This window comes from Nerophis lumbriciformis, linkage group LG30, assembly GCF_033978685.3.
Source record: "Nerophis lumbriciformis linkage group LG30, RoL_Nlum_v2.1, whole genome shotgun sequence".
Classification (NCBI taxonomy): domain Eukaryota; kingdom Metazoa; phylum Chordata; class Actinopteri; order Syngnathiformes; family Syngnathidae; genus Nerophis; species Nerophis lumbriciformis.
In genome coordinates, this window is record NC_084577.2 from 12,964,493 (window position 1) to 12,987,677 (window position 23,185).

At 40.6% G+C, this 23,185-nt stretch overlaps 1 protein-coding gene across 3 annotated transcripts in view; it reads right to left on the reverse strand.

Moving 5' to 3' along the window:
* The window catches only part of lsamp (limbic system associated membrane protein), a 1,017,468-nt gene that overhangs the window by 44,147 nt on the left and 950,136 nt on the right, over positions 1-23,185 (reverse strand). For 2 of the 3 annotated variants that reach the window (XM_061925611.1, XM_061925609.1), the window contains 2 exons: positions 12,491-12,622; positions 7,880-8,000 (listed from right to left, as the gene is read on the reverse strand). In XM_061925611.1, the coding sequence (XP_061781595.1) occupies positions 7,880-8,000; positions 12,491-12,622 (253 nt within the window). The remainder of the gene's footprint in view (positions 1-7,879; positions 8,001-12,490; positions 12,623-23,185) is intronic. The other variant, XM_061925610.2, reaches the window with a different exon arrangement.

Consider the following 23,185-nt stretch of genomic DNA (forward strand, 5'->3'; position numbering starts at 1 on the left):
TCGTCCCTTGTTTATTGCTGTTAATCGGTTCCCGACTTGACCGAAATTCATTCATTTCCGCGAAGTACAGTGGGTCTGGTGTAGATTTTTGCCTCATACCTCACTAAAAAGGTGAGAGAAAAATGCGTGAAGAATGTACAACCGACCTGATAGGACCTGATCAGAGAAGAAGATGATACGGTATTATCTGCTCCCAGATAATACCGTATCAGTTTGAGCACACTGCAGATAATCCTGGATAGTCCCACTCTATAATGCTTCAGTCACACGCAGGATTCTCACAAGAATGAGGAAAAAATACAACCCTACCTACTGTTGGAATAATTAATTATAAATCAAATATTTTAATAGCTACAGCATAAAAACACTTTTTATGACCTTCTAAATACGTTTTCAACATTATGAAAGCCCTTTTGACATGAAATAACATCCTTTAGTCAACTTTACATTCTTTTAATCCAATATATTAATAATGCATGAGGCTGAGCCAATCAGTGGCCACAATATTAAACAGCACATTTGATTTTGATAACTGACAAGATGGCGGCGCCCTGATGGCAGCGGCTTGCAGACGCTCTTGGAAGTGTAGAGCGATTTGGCAAAATTACCCGTCAATTCTGTCTATTTCATGGCTGGCTCACAGCGTGGACACTTCGTGATCAGATACGACCGACAGACGATTCTGGATGTGGATAGATCGGGCCGTTATAGGCTGAAAGATGCGGGTACTTTCGACCTCCTCGCTAGCATGGGGATTCTTCGCCGGCTACATCCAGCGGCCTCGAAAGCAGCGGAGTTAAGTGCCAGCGTGGACCGTCAACGGAAGACACGTAAGCGGTGTGAGCGGAAGCAGAAGCGGGGATGCCGAGCGGGGCTAACAACAAAGCGAAAGGCTAATCCTCAAAGAAGCGCTAGTCCGGGTGAGAAGTTTGTTAAAATAGAACTAGCCAGCGCCAGGCTGGATAATACCTGCACACATAGCAACTATTTTAGAACAATACACAACTCAAAAAATGTTTTTTCTGTGTCAGAAGTAGACATGCACTCTACTGAGGTGGCAAGTTATGATGCGTTCGGTTTATCACAACATCAAGCAAACAATCGGAAAATTCCCGTCATATCAATTCCTAGATATGGTCGAAATTATTTAAAGTGCACTACACATAATAAACACAACATTATTAATATTGCTACTACGGATAATTTCAACAAAAACTCCTCAAAACAGCCCACTACCTATAATATGGGCTTCTTAAACATAAGATCATTATCTTCCGAAACGCTATTAGTTAATGAGGTCATTAGAGACAATAATCTTGACGTTATTGGTCTCGCCGAGACCTGGCTCAAACCATACGATTTCTTTGCGCTGGGTGAGGCGTCTCCTCCTGGCTATGCGGGAGCGCATATTGCCCGTCCCATTAAAAGGGGTGGGGGAGTTGCACTCATACACAATAAAAACTTTAATCTTACCCCGAACCTAAATAATAAATATAACTCGTTTGAGATGCTTACTATGAGGTTTGTCACACCGCTGCCTCTCCACCTGGCTGTTATCTACCGCCCCCCAGGACCCAATTCGGACTTCATCAGTGAATTTTCAGAGTTCGTTGCTGATTTAGTGACGCACGCCGACAATATAATCATAATGGGGGACTTTAATATCCATATGAATACCCCATCGGACCCTCAGTGCATGGCGCTCCAGACTATAATTGATAGCTGTGGTCTTACACAAATAATAAATGAACCTACGTATCGCAACGGAAATACGATAGATCTAGTGCTGGTCAGGGGTGTCACCACCAGTGTTGGGTTAGTTACTGAAAAGCAGTAACTAGTTACAGTTACTAGTTACTTCATTTCAAAAGTAACTCAGTTACTAACTCAGTTACTTACACCAAAAAGTAATGAGTTACTGTGAAAAGTAACTATTTAGTTACTTCTTTTTTCTTTTTTTTTTAAAGCTCCAATTAATGCCCTTTTAGCCTTCATTTCAGTACTGTTATTGCACTGGAGAATAATACAATCTGTTGATCAACTTGACATGCATTTGTATCACTCAACTCTGCTAAGCCATGTGGTCTACATACAACACACAAAGACAAAGATATGTTACAAAGGCCAATTTGTTTCTGGCCAGAACAAATTGACAAAACTATTTTAAATAGCTGCAACATAACATACATAAGTAACAAACAGCATAATAACAGCATAGATGTAAACCAAGAAAGGCACACACTACATACACAAAGTCTAACCAGGCATTTTCTTCCTCAAGTAATTCTTATACAAAATCATGTCTGAAACCCAGAACACTACACATTTCCCCAGTTTTAGTTTAGAGATAAGGAAAGATTGGCCTGGCCCACTAGGATCCCTCTTTATGTTTGTGAACTTTATAGTCTATACATTTAGAGTGATGTGATAATCAAACACTCTAGAAGTCTAGAATGAAAGAGTATATAAGAGAATTGACAGCAACGTTCCCTCTCAGGAGCGCGCATGTGCAATTTCGCACTGCTCAAGCGTCCTCTGCGCACGGCAAATCTATGCCATGCACAAAATCAAATAAAAAAATAAGCGCATAACAATTTTCGACACGACACGGACACGACAGAGAAAACCGTTTTCGTCATCATTGTTCAAATATTGTAACGTCTGTCGAGACGCTTTGAGGACATGAATTCCATCCATCACTTTACTGAGCAAAACTCTTTACTGTCGGCCATAAACACATCACCAAAACATTAGTAAAAAAAATGATATCTAGCAAAACTGGTCATTTTCTGCAGTACAAACCAGAGCAAAAGCAACTTTGTTATATCAACAGCAGCCGCTCGCTCTCTCACGTGCGCCAACACTTGCACATATGGCACTTAGCCAGTGATGCGTTTACAGCCACACAAAAAGTCGGACAACTCCAACACCACACATAAAGTGTCATTCCAGGTCGTTACACTATGATTTACCAATCAAATGTGTGCTTATTCTAGTGTCATTTATTAGGAATCTTAATTTATAAATATTAATCATTAAATGCTGTTAGTATATTAAATAAATACTAATAAAAATATATTTTTTTACAAACAGGAAGTTGCAGGAATGTACACATGATCCCCTGCTTACATCTCATTGTGCAACATGTGAATGTTTTAATGGGAACTAAATGCAATGTCTGAAAGGGGTACAAATTATTTCCAAAGCAGGACCTCCACCCAGACAAACAATACAAGTACACAGTTCATGAAAAACAATATTTTTTGTTATTGTCATTATAAGTGGGCCTAAACACTTATATTAGAAATGGAAATGACTGCTGTCATTTGATTATAATAATAAGAGAATGTTGTCTGTCTATCTGTGTTGGCCCTGTGATGAGGTGGGGACTTGTCCAGGGTGTACCCTGCCTTCCGCCCGAATGCAGCTGAGATAGGCTCCAGCGACCCCGAAAGGGACAAGCGGTAGGAAATGGATGGATGGATAGAGATGTAAGTTGTTATTTAGTGAGGTTTGGGACAGGTGTGCTGCTGGTGTAGCCACAGTGTGCACGTCTAAAGTTGCTCACATGGACTCCACTCAATGCTCAGGGAGTTTTTGCGTTTGCTCACACATGAACAATTAGAGGGAACATTGATTGACAGAGTGTGTACCTTCAGCGGTGAATGGTGGTGGTGGTGGAGGTGAAGTGGCATCAGAGTCTCTGTCTCTCTTTACTAGCTTCGTCGAAGCATGTTGCTATGTAGCTTGTTTCAGCAGATTTGAATTGCTGTTTTGGGCAGTAGATGGCATCTTTGATCCAAAGCACAATTTACATTTAACTAAAATGTTATTTTCTTTGTGCTCGACAAAAGAAAAGTAGTGAAAATATCTCCATGTTAGCAAACTCGGCTCCTGGCTCCGCCATGATCAGACACGCCCCCCCCCTCGCTCCCCACAGTCACACTCAGACACACCCACACAGAGCGCATGTCTCTCTCTCTTCTCCGGCTTGTGACACAAGAAGAATCAGCTCAGCGCTCCGATAAAATACACTTTATACTACATAAAAAGTAACGTAAAATAACGCAGTAACGCATCATGTAGTAACGGTAACTGAGTTACTGAATATAAAAAAATAACGCGTTAGATTACTAGTTACCGCCGAAACTAACGGCGTTACAGTAACGCGTTACTTTGTAACGCGTTAGTCCCAACACTGGTCACCACCTCCAAAGTTACGATACTCCCGTATACTAAAGTAATGTCCGATCATTACCTTATAAAATTTGAAGTTCTGACTCATTGTCAACAAACTAATAATAATAACTACTATAGCAGCCGCAACATTAATGCTGCCACAACGATGACTCTTGCTGGCCTACTGCCTTCGGTAATGGCACCATTCCCAAATTATGTCGGCTCTATTGATAACCTCACTAACAACTTTAACGACGCCCTGCGCGACACCATTGATAGTATAGCACCGCTAAAGCTTAAAAGAGCCCCTAAAAGGCGCACCCCATGGTTTACAGAAGAAACTAGAGCCCATAAATTATCATGTAGAAAGCTGGAACGGAAATGGCGCGCTACTAAACTTGAGGTTTTCCATCAAGCATGGAGTGATAGTTTAATAACTTATAAACACATGCTTACCCTAGCTAAAGCTAAATATTACTCAAATCTCATCCACCTCAACAAAAATGATCCGAAATTTTTGTTTAGTACAGTAGCATCGCTAACCCAACAAGGGACTCCTCCCAGTAGCTCCACCCACTCAGCAGATGATTTCATGAATTTCTTTAATAAGAAAATTGAACTCATTAGAAAGGAGATTAAAGACAATGCATCGCAGCTACAACTGGGTTCTATTAACACAGATACGACTGTATCTACGAAGGATACCGCCCTCCAAAATAGTTTCTCTCTCTTTGATGAAATAACACTAGAGGAATTGTTAAGATGTGTCAATGGGACAAAACAAACAACATGTCTACTTGACCCATTTCCTGGGAAACTTATTAAGGAGCTTTTTGTATTATTAGGTCCATCAGTGCTAAATATTATAAACTTATCACTTTCCTCTGGCACTGTTCCACTAGCATTCAAAAAAGCGGTTAGTCATCCTTTGCTCAAAAGACCTAACCTCGATCCTGACCTCATGGTAAATTACCGGCCGGTGTCCCACCTTCCGTTTATCTCGAAAATCCTCGAAAAAATTGTCGCACAGCAGCTAAATGAACACTTAATGTCTAACAATCTCTGTGAACCTTTTCAATCCGGTTTCAGGGCAAATCACTCTACGGAGACAGCCCTCGCAAAAATGACTAATGATCTACTGCTAACGATGGATTCTGATGCGTCATCTATGTTGCTGCTTCTTGATCTTAGCCCTGCTTTCGATACCGTCGATCATAACATTTTATTAGAGCGTATCAAAACACGTATTGGTATGTCAGACTTAGCCTTGTCGTGGTTTAACTCTTATCTTACTGACAGGATGCAGTGCGTCTCCCATAACAATGTGACCTCGGACTATGTTAAGGTAACGTGCGGAGTCCCCCAAGGTTCGGTTCTTGGCCCTGCACTCTTTAGTATATACATGTTGCCGCTAGGCGACATCATACGCAAATACGGTGTTAGCTTTCATTGCTATGCTGATGACACCCAACTCTACATGCCCCTAAAGCTGACCAACACGCCGGATTGTAGTCAGCTGGAGGCGTGTCTTAATGAAATTAAACAATGGATGTCCGCTAACTTCTTGCAACTCAACACTAAGAAAACGGAAATGCTGATTATCGGTCCTGCTAAACACCGACATTTATTTGATAATACCACCTTAACATTTGACAACCAAACAATTACACAAAGCGACTCAGTAAAAAATCTGGGTAATATCTTCGACCCAACTCTCTCCTTTGAGTCACACATTAAGAGTGTTACTAAAACGGCCTTCTTTCATCTCCGTAATATTGCTAAAATTCGTTCCATTTTGTCCACTAGCGACGCTGAGATCATTATTCATGCGTTCGTTACGTCTCGTCTCGATTACTGTAACGTATTATTTTCGGGTCTCCCTATGTCTAGCATTAAAAGATTACAGTTGGTACAAAATGCGGCTGCTAGACTTTTGACAAGAACAAGAAAGTTTGATCATATTACGCCTATACTGGCTCACCTGCACTGGCTTCCTGTGCACTTAAGATGCGACTTTAAGGTTTTACTACTTACGTATAAAATACTACACGGTCTAGCTCCAGCCTATCTTGCCGATTGTATTGTACCATATGTCCCGGCAAGAAATCTGCGTTCAAAGAACTCCGGCTTATTAGTGATTCCCAGAGCCCCAAAAAAGTCTGCGGGCTATAGAGCGTTTTCTATTCGGGCTCCAGTACTATGGAATGCCCTCCCGGTAACAGTTAGAGATGCTACCTCAGTAGAAACATTTAAGTCCCATCTCAAAACTCATTTGTATACTCTAGCCTTTGAATAGCCCCCCTTTTTTTCTTTTTTTTCTTTTGTTTCTTTTTTTCTTCTTTTTTTTAGACCAGTTGATCTGCCGTTTCTTTTCTTTTCTCCTCTGCTCCCCCCTATCCCTTGTGCAAGGGGAGACACACAGATCCGGTGGCCATGGATGGGGTGCTGGCTGTCCGGGGTCGGGACCCGGGGTGGACCGCTCGCCTGTATATCGGTTGGGAACATCTCTGCGCTGCTGACCCGTCTCCGCTCGGGATGGTTTCCTGCTGACCCCACTGTGGACTGGACTCTTACTATTATGTTGGATCCACTATGGACTGGACTCTCACAATATTATGTCAGACCCACTCGACATCCATTGCATTCGGTCTCCCTAGAGGAGGGGGGGGGGGGTTACCCACATATGCGGTCCTCTCCAAGGTTTCTCATAGTCATTCACATTGACGTCCCACTGGGGTGAGTTTTTCCTTGCCCTTATGTGGGCTATACAGAGGATGTCGTTGTGGCTTGTGCAGCCCTTTGAGACACTTGTGATTTAGGGCTATATAAATAAACATTGATTGATTGATTGATTGATTGATTGTTTTGGTCTTTTAGTAACCAATAATACCGTAATTTTCAGTTTATTCAGCCTCTTTTATGTTGGAAAATGTATATAAAATATATAATATAATATAATAAAATGAAATATAATTTATTGTAATAAAATATGCTTTACAAAAAGAAGATATATTAAAAAAAAATCTGTGATGTGGTGAAGTCGCAATATTTGAAGCACAATGTGTGTGTGTGTGTGTAGGGGGGGGGGTTGGGGGTGTGGGGGGGGGGGTTGACTGAATAAATATTTTATTTTGACTATATATTTATAAAATGGAATTAGAAAATAATGTAGATATTATTTGTCATTCTCTGTTTTTGTCTGATTATAATTGGGATCAAAAATGGAACTTGAACATTTCAAGTATCAGTATCAGCAATGGTATGACCAATATCGCCCTTGTAACTACCCGGTATTGGATCAATACCCAAATTTGTAGTATCGCCCAATACTATTGCAACACAACTAAACAACATATTAAGTGCTTATTACCTTTTAACAGAAGTGTAGACAGAGACATGTTACAACAGAAAGTAACCAAATATTAACAGTAAATTAGGAAATAGATTAGTGATAGTTTTGATATAATAACTAGATATGGAAAACTGGAAACTGGAAATTACTAACTATATGATATATTATATATATCATATAGTTGATATATATGATATATTATATATATCATATAGTCAGCATCCAAATCAGGAGCCTTTGTAACCCGTTTTGAAGGGATTCTGTTGTAATTTATCCACCAAATAATATATTGTGATATATATTTCGCACATTAATGTGGGTCAGAAACAAAAAAAGTGTTTCTCTTACCTTTTGTCGTCCCTGTACCATTCGAATTCTGGTGTGGGCACAGCGGTGGCTTCGCACAGCAGCGACCCCATGCGGCCAATCTGGGCCTCCGAGCTCTGGGTTTTCTTTATTGTTGGAGCGTCTGCACGGGTACAGGATTTAACCATCAGTTACATTTCCTCATTCACCATGCATGTCTTGCCAATAAAAAACTGTTTTATTGACGTGACAATATCATCTTGTTTTTGCTCTATTTCTTTTTTGAGAATAAATAGCCCTGTATGCAAAACACAAATATCCAGGTAATTTTTATGTATCTACAGATATTATATTATGTACACAATCTGATGAGATCTGGTTATACCAATACAACTAAATTCTTAATACATTTTGTAGAGATTATTGTCAAAAATCAGCATTATGTTTGTCAAAGCAGATGTTTTGATACTAAACTCTTGTGTTGGATCTCATTATATTGTGTATATCTAATTATGAGTCTATGTCGATTGTTGCCTCTTCCATTCAGAAATAAATTGGTGGTCGTAAACCAAATGAGCCATTTAAGTTTCTAAGACAAAATAAAAAAAAGCAATAACGAGTATTTTTTTAGGCATCAATATGTTTTTGCAGCAACATTATGCATCTCAGGTGTTCCAATGTCATATATGGTTATAATGTAAAAACCAGTGATTCTCAAACCAGTGGTCCGCAGGCTTCATCTAGAGCCGGGGTCAGCAACCCGCGGCTCTCGAGCCGCCCCGGTGGCTCCCTGGAGCATTTTTAAAAAAGGATTAAAAATGGAAAAAGATGGGGAAAAATAATTTCTTAGTTTTAGTATGTTTTTTGTTTGAGGACAAACATGACACAACCTTCCCAGTTGTTAGAAAACTGACATATTGGAAGTGTCAGGATGTTGCTGCACCGTCTGCATTAAAACCAACACAATTAAGGACACGTTCCTGTTAATGAGAGTTGATATATCAAGATATTAGTTTCTTTTCTCACTCCATGCAGAGAATTCGCAGCAAGACAGAAAGACTGCGCAACCAAACTTGTCGATACTGTTACGTGATCGGCTGTTAGCGTGCCCCTCCCATTGCTCAGTGACACTTCCTGTTTCCTGTTTGCCGGGTTCCCAAAACGCGAGTGACTTCATGAAACACATCTTGTTTCATAATTTCTGGTTTCTTCCGACCAAAAAATATGAATATATATCGAATATTTTATCGGGCACATTTTATATTGATATCGATGATGTGTCTATTGCGATATATAATTATACGGTCCAGCCCCAGTACATTCTATTGTTTCGTTTTTGTTAGTTTTTCTTTTTAAAAGGCGTGTTGTGTGCTAAAACTGTGCTGTTTGGAGAGGGTCAAGCAACAATTAATTTCAATGGAAAACATTGATTTGAGATACAAGCGTTTTGAGTTAAGAGCTCCTTCACAGAACCAATTAAGATTGTAAATTGTACTACATTAAGGTTTCAAACTCGTTTTAATTAAGGGCCACATCGCACGCAGAGAGCCCCTTGTAATATTTATGTATAACTTGCTTTGAAATAGTTTGAAGTGAAGTGAATTATATTTTATATAGCGCTTTTCTCTACTGACTCATAGCACTTTTACATAGTGAAACCCAATATCTAAGTTACATTTAAACCAGTGTGGGTGGCACTGGGAGCAGGTGGGTAAAGTGTCTTGCCCAAGGACACAACGGCAGTGACTAGGATAGCGGAAGCGGGGATCGAACCTGCAACCCTCAAGTTGCTGGCACGACCACTCTACCAACCGAACTATACCGCCCTGCAAGCAATATCTGCTTTTTCCCGTTTACGGGGAAAAGCAGATATTTAAGTACTGTAAATTCTGGACTATAAGCCGCTACTTTTTTCCTACGCTTTGTACTATGCGGCTTATAAAATGGTGCAGCTAATTTATAGATTTTTCTTCCCCCACAGTTATAAAGTTTTGTGTTAAATCGTTTTCATCAAAACCAAGCACAGGACTTAAATGGTGTGGTTATTGTTTGTGCTATGGAGACATCTTTTGGACGAGTTCGCTCACTGCAGGTGTTGCAGGCAGAACATGTACTTCCTGTTTTAATGCCTTGAACCGAAAGTAAAACCGTCCATAGCGTTTCTGCTCGAAAGGATTCTGTTAGAATAATTGTTTGTAAGTTATCACAAAAAAACTTTGTGATGAAATAAGTTCCAGGCAAAAGGACAGGGGCTGTCTTTTGAGGCCTACTAGAGGAAGAAGGCTCGTAAAACTCCACTGGGACTTCAAAGCGGACGGATGGCAGGATCTTCCCAAACTTCCAGAGGAACTCTCTTTGAACTATTTTATGGAACTCTCTTTGAACTGTTCGGTAACCGAAGGCAACGCTGTTTACGACCCACTTCCCTCTAGAAGCAGCTGTGGTCAGGTGGGGTGTGGAAGTCAAATAAAGAAGCAGGAGCGCAATCTTGTGGCAGAGCATGGTTGAAGACTGTACAGAGAGGACAGTCGCCATGTTTCTCGTCAATATTGAGTCCAAATTTAATTCTGTCTCCGTTTGATTCCTTGCCTCTTGTCTTGTTTAATAGATGTCATCAGTGTTTGAACCTGACAGATTCCTCATTCATCACTCCAACCAATGTTTGTAAGTTTCACAATATATCTAACAATTCATACTTTCCAAAAATGCCCATGTGTGATATCTGTAGGCGTCTTTTAATGCATATTTATACGTGCTATCGTGATGTAATCAAGCTAGCGCCTTTATCATGAGCTGATATGCTAACACTTCTACATGTGTCTGTTTTAGTATTATTAACTTACAATGGCATTCTGTATTGTTTCACTTTCACAAATTCCTCAATAAATTCACCAAGACGTCACCGTGGAGTTATTTAGTCTGTTTTGCTGATTGGAGAGCTAGCTTCCGCAGCTAGTGGGCCCATGACGATTACTTTTATTTTGTTTGATCAGCCGTTTTACTGCCGTGTTACAGGCACCGTTTGGAAACAACTAAGGTATGTAAATAAACATTTACAAAATCACACTGTGTAAATAACTCATTTCGCAACATATCTGCGGCTTATACCCCGGTGTGCTCTATAGTTGTGCTCTATAGTCCGGAAAATACAGTATTTATTTTTGATAATGGCATGTAGTACATTTTGTCTCCATATTGAAAGAACAAATACATAAAAATTAAGTGCTACTTTGACGCACATTATTTCCAGGTTTTCACTGGCCACATAAAATGAAGTGGCGGGCTGGATCTGCACATTATTTTTTTGTTTTAAGTGTGACACTTGTGTACTACTGTAGATACTGGCAGGAGTAGATACTAGAGATGTCCGATAATGGCTTTTTTGCCGATATTCCGATATTGTACAACTCTTAATTACCGATTCCGATATCAACCGATACCGATATATACAGTCGTGGAATTAACACATTATTATGCCTAATTTTGTTGTGATGCCCCGCTGGATGCATTAAACAATGTACCAAGGTTTTCCAAAATAAAACAACTCAAGTTATGGAAAAAAATGCCAACATGGCACTGCCATATTTATTATTGAAGTCACAAAGTGCATTATCTTTTTTAACATGCCTCAAAGCAGCAGCTTGGAATTTGGGACATGCTCTCCCTGAGAGAGCATAAGGAGGTTGAGGTGGGCGGGGTTGGTGGGAGGTGTATATTATAGCGTTCCGGAAGAGATAGCGCTGCAAGGGGTTCTGGGTATTTGTTCTGTTGTGTTTATGCTGTGTTACGGTGCGGTTGTTCTCCCGAAATGTGTTTGTCATTCTTGTTTGGTGTGGGTTCACAGTGTGGCGCATATTTGTAACTGTGTTAAAGTTGTTTATACGGCCACATTCAGTGTGACCTGTATGGCTGTTGACCAAGTATGCTTGCATTCACTTGTGTGTGTGAAAAGTCGTAGATATTATGTGATTGGGCCGGCATGTAAAGGCAGTGCCTTTAAGGTTTATTGGCGCTCTGTACTTCTCCCTACGTCCGTGTACCACTCCGTACAGCGGCGTTTTAAAAAGTCATACATTTTACTTTTTGAAACCGATACCGATAATTTCCGATATCACATTTTAAAGCATTTATCGGCCAATGATATCGGCAGTCCGATATTATCGGACATCTCTAGTAGATACCCGTGTGGTTCTTCCCTGGGACCCAAGCGAACAAAAAATACATCATGCATTTCCATTTAATCATGCAAATACATTCATCAGAGCAAACCCATTTGCTCAGAAAAAGGACAAGAAAAAAAAAAGAGTGCTTTTTTGATGACAAAATAACAAAAATCATTTAATTCTGACAACCAGAAAGTCAATAAAAAAACAACCACTTTTCTGTCCCACTTCTATGTTTGGAAAAGGCTGCACTTAATGCTTTTCGAAAACAAGTCTATTTTTATGTCTCATCAAATGTAAATACAAATGATTAATCGTTGCAGAAAATCACTACTAAGCCAGTTGCAGTCAGAATAACATGAATCTTTGCAGGATTGAAGAGCGCTTCAAAACTTTCCCCCGCACTCTGTTCTTCCAAGTCTCAGTCCTTTCCAGCCTATATCTGAGACGACTGATCAGTGCTTCCAAAGCAAAGCTCGGGGTTACTCACAGTTGACGATCACGTTGACATATTTGACATCAGGCGTGGCGACGTCATTGCTGGCCTTGCATTCGTAGCGACCTGCTTGGTTTCGCATTATACCGATGATGTCCAGGTACTCCTCTCCATCCAGTGGCTCTGCTGTACAGAAACAGAGAAAGTAAAATAGCTAGATCAGTGGTTCTCAAACTTTGTTCACCAGCTACCACCTCAGAAAACGTTTGGCTCTCCAAGTACCAACATATTGACCAACATTACAGTAGTGTGGAAGGCCTAAGTATTCATTAAAAGCAAGGCAGAGGTTTTATTTAACAAGTATAATAAAAAAATTACAGCCTACGGTAGTCGGATTATAAGGATTTGATTGAAGCCTTTGATAATGGCTTGAGTCATGTCTTTAAAATATTTACTTAAAGGGGAACATTATCACAATTTCAGAAGGGTTAAAGCCATTAAAAATCAGTTCCCAGTGGCTTATTTTATTTTTTGAAGTTTTTTTCAAAATTTTACCCATCACGCAATATCCCTAAAAAAAGCTTCAAAGTGCCTGATTTTAACCATCGTTATATACACCCGTCCATTTTCCTGTGAAGCCAACACAAACAAACATGGCGGTTAGAACAGGATAGAGCGACATTAGCTCGGATTCAGACTCGGATTTCAGCGGCTTAAGCGATTCAACATATTACGCATGTATTGAAACGGATGGTTGTAGTGTGGAGGCAGGTAGCGAAAACGAAATTGAAGAAGAAACTGAAGCTATTGAGCCATATCGGTTTGAACCGTATGCAAGCGAAACCGACGAAAACAACACGACAGCCAGCGACACGGGAGAAAGCGAGGACGAATTCGGCGATCGCCTTCTAACCAAAGATTGGTATGTGTTTGTTTGGCATTAAAGGAAACTAACAACTATGAACTGGGTTTACAGCATATGAAATACATTTGGCAACAACATGCACTTTGAGAGTGCAGACAGCCCAATTTTCATCAATTAATATATTCTGTAGACCAGTGACGTGCAGTCACTAGAGGCAGGTGAGGCGGGGCCTCACCTGCCATCATGGAAAGAAAACAAATGTAAAAAGAAAAAAAAAAAATTAAATTGTTATATGTATCCAGTGATTATACTATAAAGTTATTTTCCATTTAACTTCACCAGTTTTAGATTATTTTTATTCAAAATCGCTGAATTTTCACATTTGCCGTTGAAATACTGAGAAGAGACGGTGCGGTGAACAGCAGCCAGTTGAGGCACGTCACTCAGTGCCTCAACATGGATTCCGGACTCGGCTAACTGCTGGCCTGCTGTGCAGTGAGACTGTATTGCTATGTGAACTATATTATACATTTCCATAGTTTAGTTAGCTGAGGTATATAATGTACAGTGTATTTTGTCAACAACTGTATGTGTGTAACGTATTTCTTGTGCTGAGCGATCATAAAACGGCTGCACTGGCTGAGGCTCGCAGTAATCCCGCCTCCTGCACCCCCGCCGTAGAATTGTTATATCAACTAAAGCCCACACTTAAACTTTCCACGTGCAAGATTGAATCTATTTAAAAAAGTTATTTCACAAGAAGCCAAAAAGTGCAAAAACAATAATGTTCGTGTTGGAGGAGTTGTGAATGACTGCAGGGCCACAACATTAGGTACACCTGCAGACTGCAGGTGTATCTAATTCACAACTCCTCCAACACGAACATTATTGTTTTTGCACTTTTTGGCTTCTTATTAAATAACTTTTGTAACCTATTTTCATGGGCTTTTCTCTTTGTGATCTTAAGTTCCTGTTATGCGCTGTTATACAGTATATGCCTTGAGCTCTTATTTTGAAGGTAAATAAAGTGGTCCTCGTGTAAACTGGAGCCTCCGTGTTTGTTATTTTGTAGTTTCATAAAGTATAGGCGACATTTATAAACCCTCGGTTACACTTTTTTAAATAGATTCAATCTTGCACGTGGAAAGTTTAAGTGAGGGCTTTAGTTGCGGCGCATGGACATCATTTATAAGTAAAAGTAAGACCATAAAAAGGTTTTTTTTATTAAATGTGCTTTTTTGTGTGCTACAGTTTGTATGTGTAAAGTTAAAGTTAAGTTAAAGTACCAATGATTGTCACACACACACTAGGTGTAATGAAATTTGTCCTCTGCATTTGACCCATCCCCTTGTTCACCCCCTGGGAGGTGAGGGGAGCAGTGGGCAGCAGCGGCGCCGCGCCCGGGAATCATTTTTGGTGATTTAACCCCCAATTCCAACCCTTGATGCTGAGTGCCAAGCAGGGAAGAATGCTGGTATGAGCTTTTAAACATAACCCGTTAACTGCTGCCAATCAAATGGTGAATAAGATACTCTTTAGTCAGTCAGTGCCTCACCAGCCATCAACCTCACCGCACGTCACTGATATATATATATATATATATATATATATATATATATATATATATATATATATATATATATATATATATATATATATATATATATATACACGTTTTCGGTAGATATATGTGCCGTAATATGCTACCGATATTGATTCCCAGGTATTGGGAAATGGTTCCATATTGGTTCACATAAAAAAGGTACCCATCCCTAGTCCAAAAATATGAATTCCAAGCTAAAATGTAATAGAGTAAAAAAAAGAAAAGTGCTGCCGACAAACAACCCCTGTTAACATTACACAACTCACAGAGATGACCAGATGCCCTGCAACTAGGCAGGGTGGGAAAGTCATTAGAGCAAACTGATTGGACGCTCTTTGCCTGCCGTTGTCTCACACGTTTTTCTCCTCGCAGATTCTAACCCATTAATTGAGGTTATCATGTGACTCTAGACGTTAAGTCACATGATAGCATTTGCAGGATAAGCTGTAATACTGTTTCCTCAAATGCTTCATTACTTGAAGGATGGCCTGTGCTTATACACAGTGGGAGCAGCATCATCGACGGGGGTAAAATGGTGAGACTGTGATGCAAATTCTTGACGAATCGATCAATGATTCATGAGGGCCTGATCTAATAAGATCACGACTTACAAGTGCTGAATAGCGTCTGAAGCCACATACATATATACATACTGTACATATATATATAACCTGAAGATTCTCTTTCTCCATTGTGTAAGTGGTAAGCATATTTACTCATCACCTCCTTGTGACTGGGACAGCCATTAGCACGTACAGTATCTGTGTGCCATTTCCATCCATCCATCCATCTTCTTCCGCTTATCCGAGGTCGGGTTGCGGGGGCAGCAGCCTAAGCAGGGAAGCCCAGACTTCCCTCTCCCCAGCCACTTGGTCCAGCTCCTCCCGGGGGATCCCGAGGCGTTCCCAGGCCAGCCGGGAGACATAGTCTTCCCAACGTGTCCTGGGTCTTCCCCGTGGCCTCCTACCGGTTGGACGTGCCCGAAACACCTCCCTAGGGAGGCGTTCGGGTGGCATCCTTACCAGATGCCCTAACCACCTCATCTGGCTCCTCTCGATGTGGAGGAGCAGCGGCTTTACTTTGAGCTCCTCCTGGATGACAGAGCTTCTCACCCTATCTCTAAGGGAGAGCCCCGCCACCCGGTGGAGGAAGCTCATTTCGGCCGCTTGTACCCGTGATCTTGTCCTTTCGGTCATAACCCAAAGCTCATGACCATAGGTGAGGATGGGAATGTAGATCGACCGGTAAATTGAGAGCTTTGCCCTCCGGCTCAGCTCCTTCTTCACCACAACGGATCGATACAGCGTCCGCATTACTGAAGACGCCGCACCGATCCGCCTGTCGATCTCACGATCCACTCTTCCCTCACTCGTGAACAAGACTCCAGGTACTTGAACTCCTCCACTTGGGGCAAGATCTCCTCCCCAACATGGAGATGGCAGTCCACCCTTTTCCGGGCGAGAACCATGTACTCGGACTTGGAGGTGCTGATTCCCATCCCAGTCGCTTCACACTCGGCTGCAATTTGATCCAGTGAGAGCTGAAGATCCTGGCCAGATGAAGCCATCAGGACCACATCATCTGCAAAAAGCAGAGATCTAATCCTGCAGCCACCAAACCAGATCCCCTCAACACCCTGACTGCGCCTAGAAATTTTGTCCATAAAAGTTATGAACAGAATCGGTGACAAAGGGCAGCCTTGGCGGAGTCCAACCCTCACTGGAAACGTGTCCGACTTACTACCGGCAATGCGGACCAAGCTCTGGCACTGATCATACAGGGAGCGGACCGCCACAATCAGACAGTCCATTACCCCATACTCTCTGAGCACTCCCCACAGGACTTCCCATGGTACACGGTCGAATGCCTTCTCCAAGTGTGTGCCATTTTAAACATACTAAATATAGATGCAAAACAGCTGTCGCAAGACAGTCTCAGGCTTAATGAATCACATTGCGAGTGCTTAATGATTGTTTTGACGCAACTATAGCTGCCGTTCTGATAATCAGCGTATATTCTGCATATACAGGGGGAATTAAAAAGAATAAGCCAAAATCATCAGACATTTATTCAGTTCTAAAGCATTGTAATAGACTGAATCAATGGTCATTGGACACAGGAGTTATCCAAGTTTTATTGTGTTAAAATTTCACCGTTGTGGTCGTACAAACCCCGTTTCCATATGAGTTGGGAAATTGTGTTAGATGTAAATATAAACGGAATACAATGATTTGAAAATCATTTTCAACCCATATTCAGTTGAATATGCTACAAAGACAACATATTTGATGTTCAAACTGATAAACATTTTTTTTTTTTTTTGCAAATAATCATTAACTTTAGAATTTGATGCCAGCAACACGTGACAAAGAAGTTGGGAAAGGTGGCAATAAATACTGATAAAGTTGAGGAATGCTCATTAAACACTTATTTGGAACATCCCACAGGTGAACAGGCTAATTGGGAACAGGTGGGTGCCATGATTGGGTATAAAAGTAGATTCCATGAAATGCTCAGTCATTCACAAACAAGGATGGGGCGAGGGTCACCACTTTGTCAACAAATGCGTGAGCAAATTGTTGAACAGTTTAAGAAAAATCTTTCTCAACCAGCTATTGCAAGGAATTTAGAGATTTCACCATCTACGGTCCGTAATATCATCAAAGGGTTCAGAGAATCTGGAGGAATCACTGCACGTAAGCAGCTAAGCCCGTGACCTTCGATCCCTCAGGCTGTACTGCATCAACAAGCGACATCAGTGTGTAAAGGATATCACCACATGGGCTCAGGAACACTTCAGAAACCCACTGTCAGTAACTACAGTTGGTCGCTACATCTGTAGGTGCAAGTTAAAACTCTCCTATGCAAGGCGAAAACTGTTTATCAACAACACCCAGAAACGCAGTCGGCTTCGCTGGGCCTGAGCTCATCTAAGATGGACTGATACAAAGTGGAAAAGTGTTCTGTTGTCTTACGAGTCCACATTTCAAATTGTTTTTGGAAACTGTGGACGTCGTGTCCTCCGGACCAAAGAGGAAAAGAACCATCCGGATTGTTATAGGCGCAAAGTTGAAAAGCCAGCATCTGTGATGGTATGGAGGTGTATTAGTGCCCAAGACATGGGTAACTTACACATCTGTGAAGGCGCCATTAATGCTTAAAGGTACATACAGGTTTTGGAGCAACATATGTTGCCATCCAAGCAACGTTACCATGGATGCCCCTGCTTATTTCAGCAAGACAACGCCAAGCCACGTGTTACATCAACGTGGCTTCATAGTAAAAGAGTGCGGGTACTAGACTGGCCTGCCTGTAGTCCAGACCTGTCTCCCATTGAAAATGTGTGGCGCATTATGAAGCCTAAAATACCACAACGGAGACCCCCGGACTGTTGAACAACTTAAGCTGTACATCAAGCAAGAATGGGAAATAATTCCACCTGAGAAGCTTAAAAAATGTGTCTCCTCAGTTCCCAAACGTTTACTGAGTGTTGTTAAAAGGAAAGGCCATGTAACACAGTGGTGAACATGCCCTTTCCCAACTACTTTGGCACGTGTTGCAGCCATGAAATTCTAAGTTAATTATTATTTGCAAAAAAAAATAAAGTTTATGAGTTTGAACATCAAATATCTTGTCTTTGTAGTGCATTCAATTGAATATGGGTTGAAAATGAATTGCAAATCATTGTATTCCGTTTATATTTACATCTAACACAATTTCCCAACTCATATGGAAACAGGGTTTGTATAATCCTTTCGGCGCCTGACGTGTGTTTAAAAGACGACTACATACGAAACCATACAAACTTAAGCCTTGTCCAAGCACTTACTAATAACGACAAGGAGATGCGAGGGAGATTCTGTGAGTCAATATTGGAGATGATGGAAGATGATGAAATTCTCTTTTTAACGCCTAGTTGTTATCAATGAAGCAACTTTCCACTCGTGTGGGACAGTCAATCGTCACAAAGTGCGCATTTGGGGAACAGGTCACCCACATTAAACAGTTGAACATCAAAGAGATTCCCCTAAAGCAGGGGTCGGCAACCCAAAATGTTGAAAGAGCCATAATGGACCAAAAATACAAAATAAAAATCTGTCTGGAGCCGCAAAAAATTAAAAGCCTTATATATATGTTATAATGAAAGCAACACATGATGTAAGTGTCTATATTAGCCTACTATCAAAGGCTGACGCAAATCTTCATTGACAGAAATTTTGTATTTTTATTTTTATTCTACACATTTTCGCAACATTGGAAGTCATTACTAAAACGGAGGCGTCTCACGGAGTGAGATAACTTTTGGAAATGACTGGCTCAGAATGGCCAAAAGTATAGATGTGTGTGTCCAAGTTTAAGGAAACGGCAGGCTGTCTTCTTCTAATGGATTTATTACAATCTTTGCACGCTGGGTAGCGTTTGCTGTGGTTTGGAACAACATGTCACACAACCAACTATGAGAAATGCAGCCAATATTACATACAGATAATGTGCCACACTGTGAACCCACACCAAACAAGAATGACAAACACATTTCGGGAGAACATCCGCACCGTAACACAACATAAACACAACAGAACAAATACCCAGAACCCCTTGCAGGGCTAACTCTTCCGGGACGCTACAATATTCACCCCCCGCTACCCTCTACACCCCCACCTCAACCCCGCCCCCCCAACCCCGCCCACCTCAACCTCCTCATGCTCTCTCAAGGAGAGCATGTCCCAAATTCCAAGCTGTTGTTTTGAAGCATGTTAAAAAGAATAATGCACTTTGTAAAATGGCAGTGCCATGTTGGCATTTTTTTCCATAACTTGAGTTGATTTATTTTGGAAAACCTTGTTACATTATTAAATGCATCCAGCGGGGCATCACAACAAAATTAGGCATAATAATGTGTTAATTCCACGACTGTATATATCGGTTGATATCGGAATCGATAATTAAGAGTTGGACAATATCGGAATATCGGATATCGGCAAAAAAGCCATTATCGGACATCTCTACTTTCATCCCATTGATTTTTTGAACGTTGATGTTCCAGGCAATCTAATTATCAGTGAATGTATAGGATAGGCAAATATAAGCTTATTCCTTTTTCGGTCATTCTTTTTCTTTTTTGTGTGTGTGTATGTGTATGATTGTTAATATGTATAATCTGTGCTGGTAAATTGATCACAGAAAATGGTTGATTATATGACCAAAATAAACACATTTCATTCATTCAATACCCAAAGTCCATGCGAGGAAACGTGGCCTGTGGTTAAAAGGTTGGTTTGATTTCTTTGACTGGCATACAGATATGCTTTGTGGCTGCGGTATCACGCCAACCATCTGTGCCCCTGCTCGCTTTCCCAGTGAGTCGCACATGTTTGCCTGCTAAACACGTAGAAAGAACCACAAAATACCAGTGATGGAGACTTTCAATGGGTTGCCATGGAAATTCTGTTTGTTCATTTCAATTGCGGATAACAGATGTGAGAACCCCAAAAAAGAGAATTTCAATGAGAGATGTTTGAAAGTGACTGATTCATCAGTTGGGATCAAGTCAATGGTTACACACAGTGAAAGCAACATAATCAACGCATGATTGGACGTGATTTACTCCTTTAAAGATGCAGTTAACAACGATGCGACATTCCCCGCGTCTTTGTCCGCACGCGCAGGAAGAATACAACTTCCTGCATACGAAGTGCATATTATCTATTTAATGAAGCGTAATGAAGACAGATTGGATAATGTTGTGTGTGTCTGTGTGTGTGTGTGTGTGTCCATGCTAGATATGTGGTGGCTTAATGCCTCTATGGCTTGGAGCATGCATGAATAAATTGGCATTAAGAAGGTTGGTGACTAAAGGGTGCACATTGGAAAAAAAGCCTGGCATTACACAGGATGGCATCTATATTTTACTGCTGATCTTGATAGAGGAAAAGCAACTGTTTTTTTTCTCCGTGAGGAAACGAACACAACAAGACAGGGTCTTCGACCACCACCGGGGGCTAAGTGGCCATTAGGAGCTCGGGTGTTTTCCCAGAAGGCCATTTTCATTTTCCAAAAACAAATGTGCCTTATAAACTGAACCCCTCAGAGTATATTGGGGTCTTTTCTTGTCCTTTGGAGAACATACTGTATTTGCTCTATTTCACTTTTAATTTTAATATTTTCATTTAAAATTAGACTTAGACAAATCCACAAGGGAAATTGTTGGACACAGTAGCTCAGTTTCAAAGGATGGAAAGGATAATGCAGGTATTATTAAGTAGACAAAAAATGTACCATAGTAGCAATATAAAATATAACATATATGTAATATTGACATAGTATATATACAGTATATAATATATACTGATATATTATAATATTATATTATATTTTTATATAATATATACAATATGACAAATCCCAATTACCATGTATAATATTACAGTATAATATATATTGCAGCAAAAAAAACAACAAAAAAACAACTTTACTATATGTCACGGCCCGAGTACACGCATGTATATATATATATATATATATAAATCTAGTACCTAACAACATCTCTCCTGTCTGTGCCGTCTCCTCCTTCTGTACAACGTAACACTATATCAACGATACACTTGAAAATAATTTAATAACAGAGTAGCTAAAGGATGAAAAAGAGTTCAGAGTGTATATAAAGCATGTTTGGATTCATATTTTTTTCGACTTTTTGACCAGTACACTAATTTGACAATAAATGAGATCTTGGTTTACATTTTTTGTTGAAATCCTGTGCTTTTTGCTGTTAAGGTTACATGCATCCCTTAAAAATTGATAATAAATTCATAAAATAACAAGTTTAATTAATATTTTAGAAATATTTTTTTTCCCCAATTCAGGCATTTTAGGCCGCGACAATCGCAAAAAAAAAAAAGCCAACGAAATCCTGGAGGGACTGGACATCTTGAGGGAAGCTTGAGAGCTTGTCTCTGGGAGCAGTGACAAGAAATCAGACCTAATCTCCAACTCTTCTTTCACGTCTATGCGGGCGTCCGCTTCAATTTATTTTCCTGCCACTCTTTAATTTGCTATGCAGCTTGACGCGAGGCAATTCTGCATAAGACAATGCATTTTGTTGTTTTCACGCACAATAATCTGCAGGCAGCCGGAGGCTTTTGCGGGAGCTGTCAGCAGCAGGCATTTGAAAGAGAATCGGGGACGCATTTTAGGTCCGGGGAGAAGTACACTTCTTCTTCTAAGTGGCTGGGGGATAAAGATTTGCAGGTTGCAGGTTTAGGCTGCTGTGCACGTTTTGTCATGTCGATTTGGGAACTCGAGACAAGAGGGGAGGGACCTCGGTGCCAAGCGTAAGTGTGCCCCTGCCTTTTGAAGTAGAAAGCGGGCATGGACCAGGGGCGGGGTGGTCGTGTGAAGGCTGTGCAACACAAACCGGCACACTCTGTTAGGAAATAGATGTGATTTGCATATCCTCATGCATCTTTCATCAGTATTATTTTAACACTGTGCGAAACACTGCTTTTATTTCGCAAATGCTAATTTATGTTAAGCATCTGATTTGACAGTTGGGTTGCATGGAAATCCGTTTTTCCCCTGCTTTTTTTTTTGGTACATTTTGCATACAAACATAAGATAGACGTCCCTCTGGAACTTTAACTGTCCATCAAAGCATATTTCTGCAACACTTCATTACCAGGGGACTGTTTTAATCAATGCACTCCTCGTTGTGGGTATAATGATACGCACCATATGCTCTGCGGTGATATCGTCTGTGTGAGTCACATTTTAACTGATAATACGTCTAGAATCACACTCGGGAGGCGTTGGCAAATAAACGCATGTAATTCCTCATCTGCGTTGTTTGATGTCCTGATACACTTGCAGCAATACTCTATAGTGAGGAGAAAAACCCTAATCAATCTTTTCGTTTCAGCAGTCTGACAACAAAGCATATACTTCCTTTTCCAAAATCACAACACTGATTTCGCCTTTTTGTCTGAGCTACACCGAAACTAATTATTCCACTTTTTCTGCTTTGATACGGTCATGCATTGGTAGTTTTCTGTCTGCCAGCATATTGTGTCATTTTGCACACTCATTGCCACCTGCATAATAAAGTGAGTCAATGCAAGAAAGTATAGAAACACAGCCCAAAACATTAACAGCTCTGTTAAAATGAAGGTATTAAAGGCCTACTGAAATGCAATTTTCTTATTTAAACGGGGATAGCAGGTCCATTCTATGTGTCATACTTGATCATTTCGCGATATTGTCATATTTTTGCTGAAAGGATTTAGTA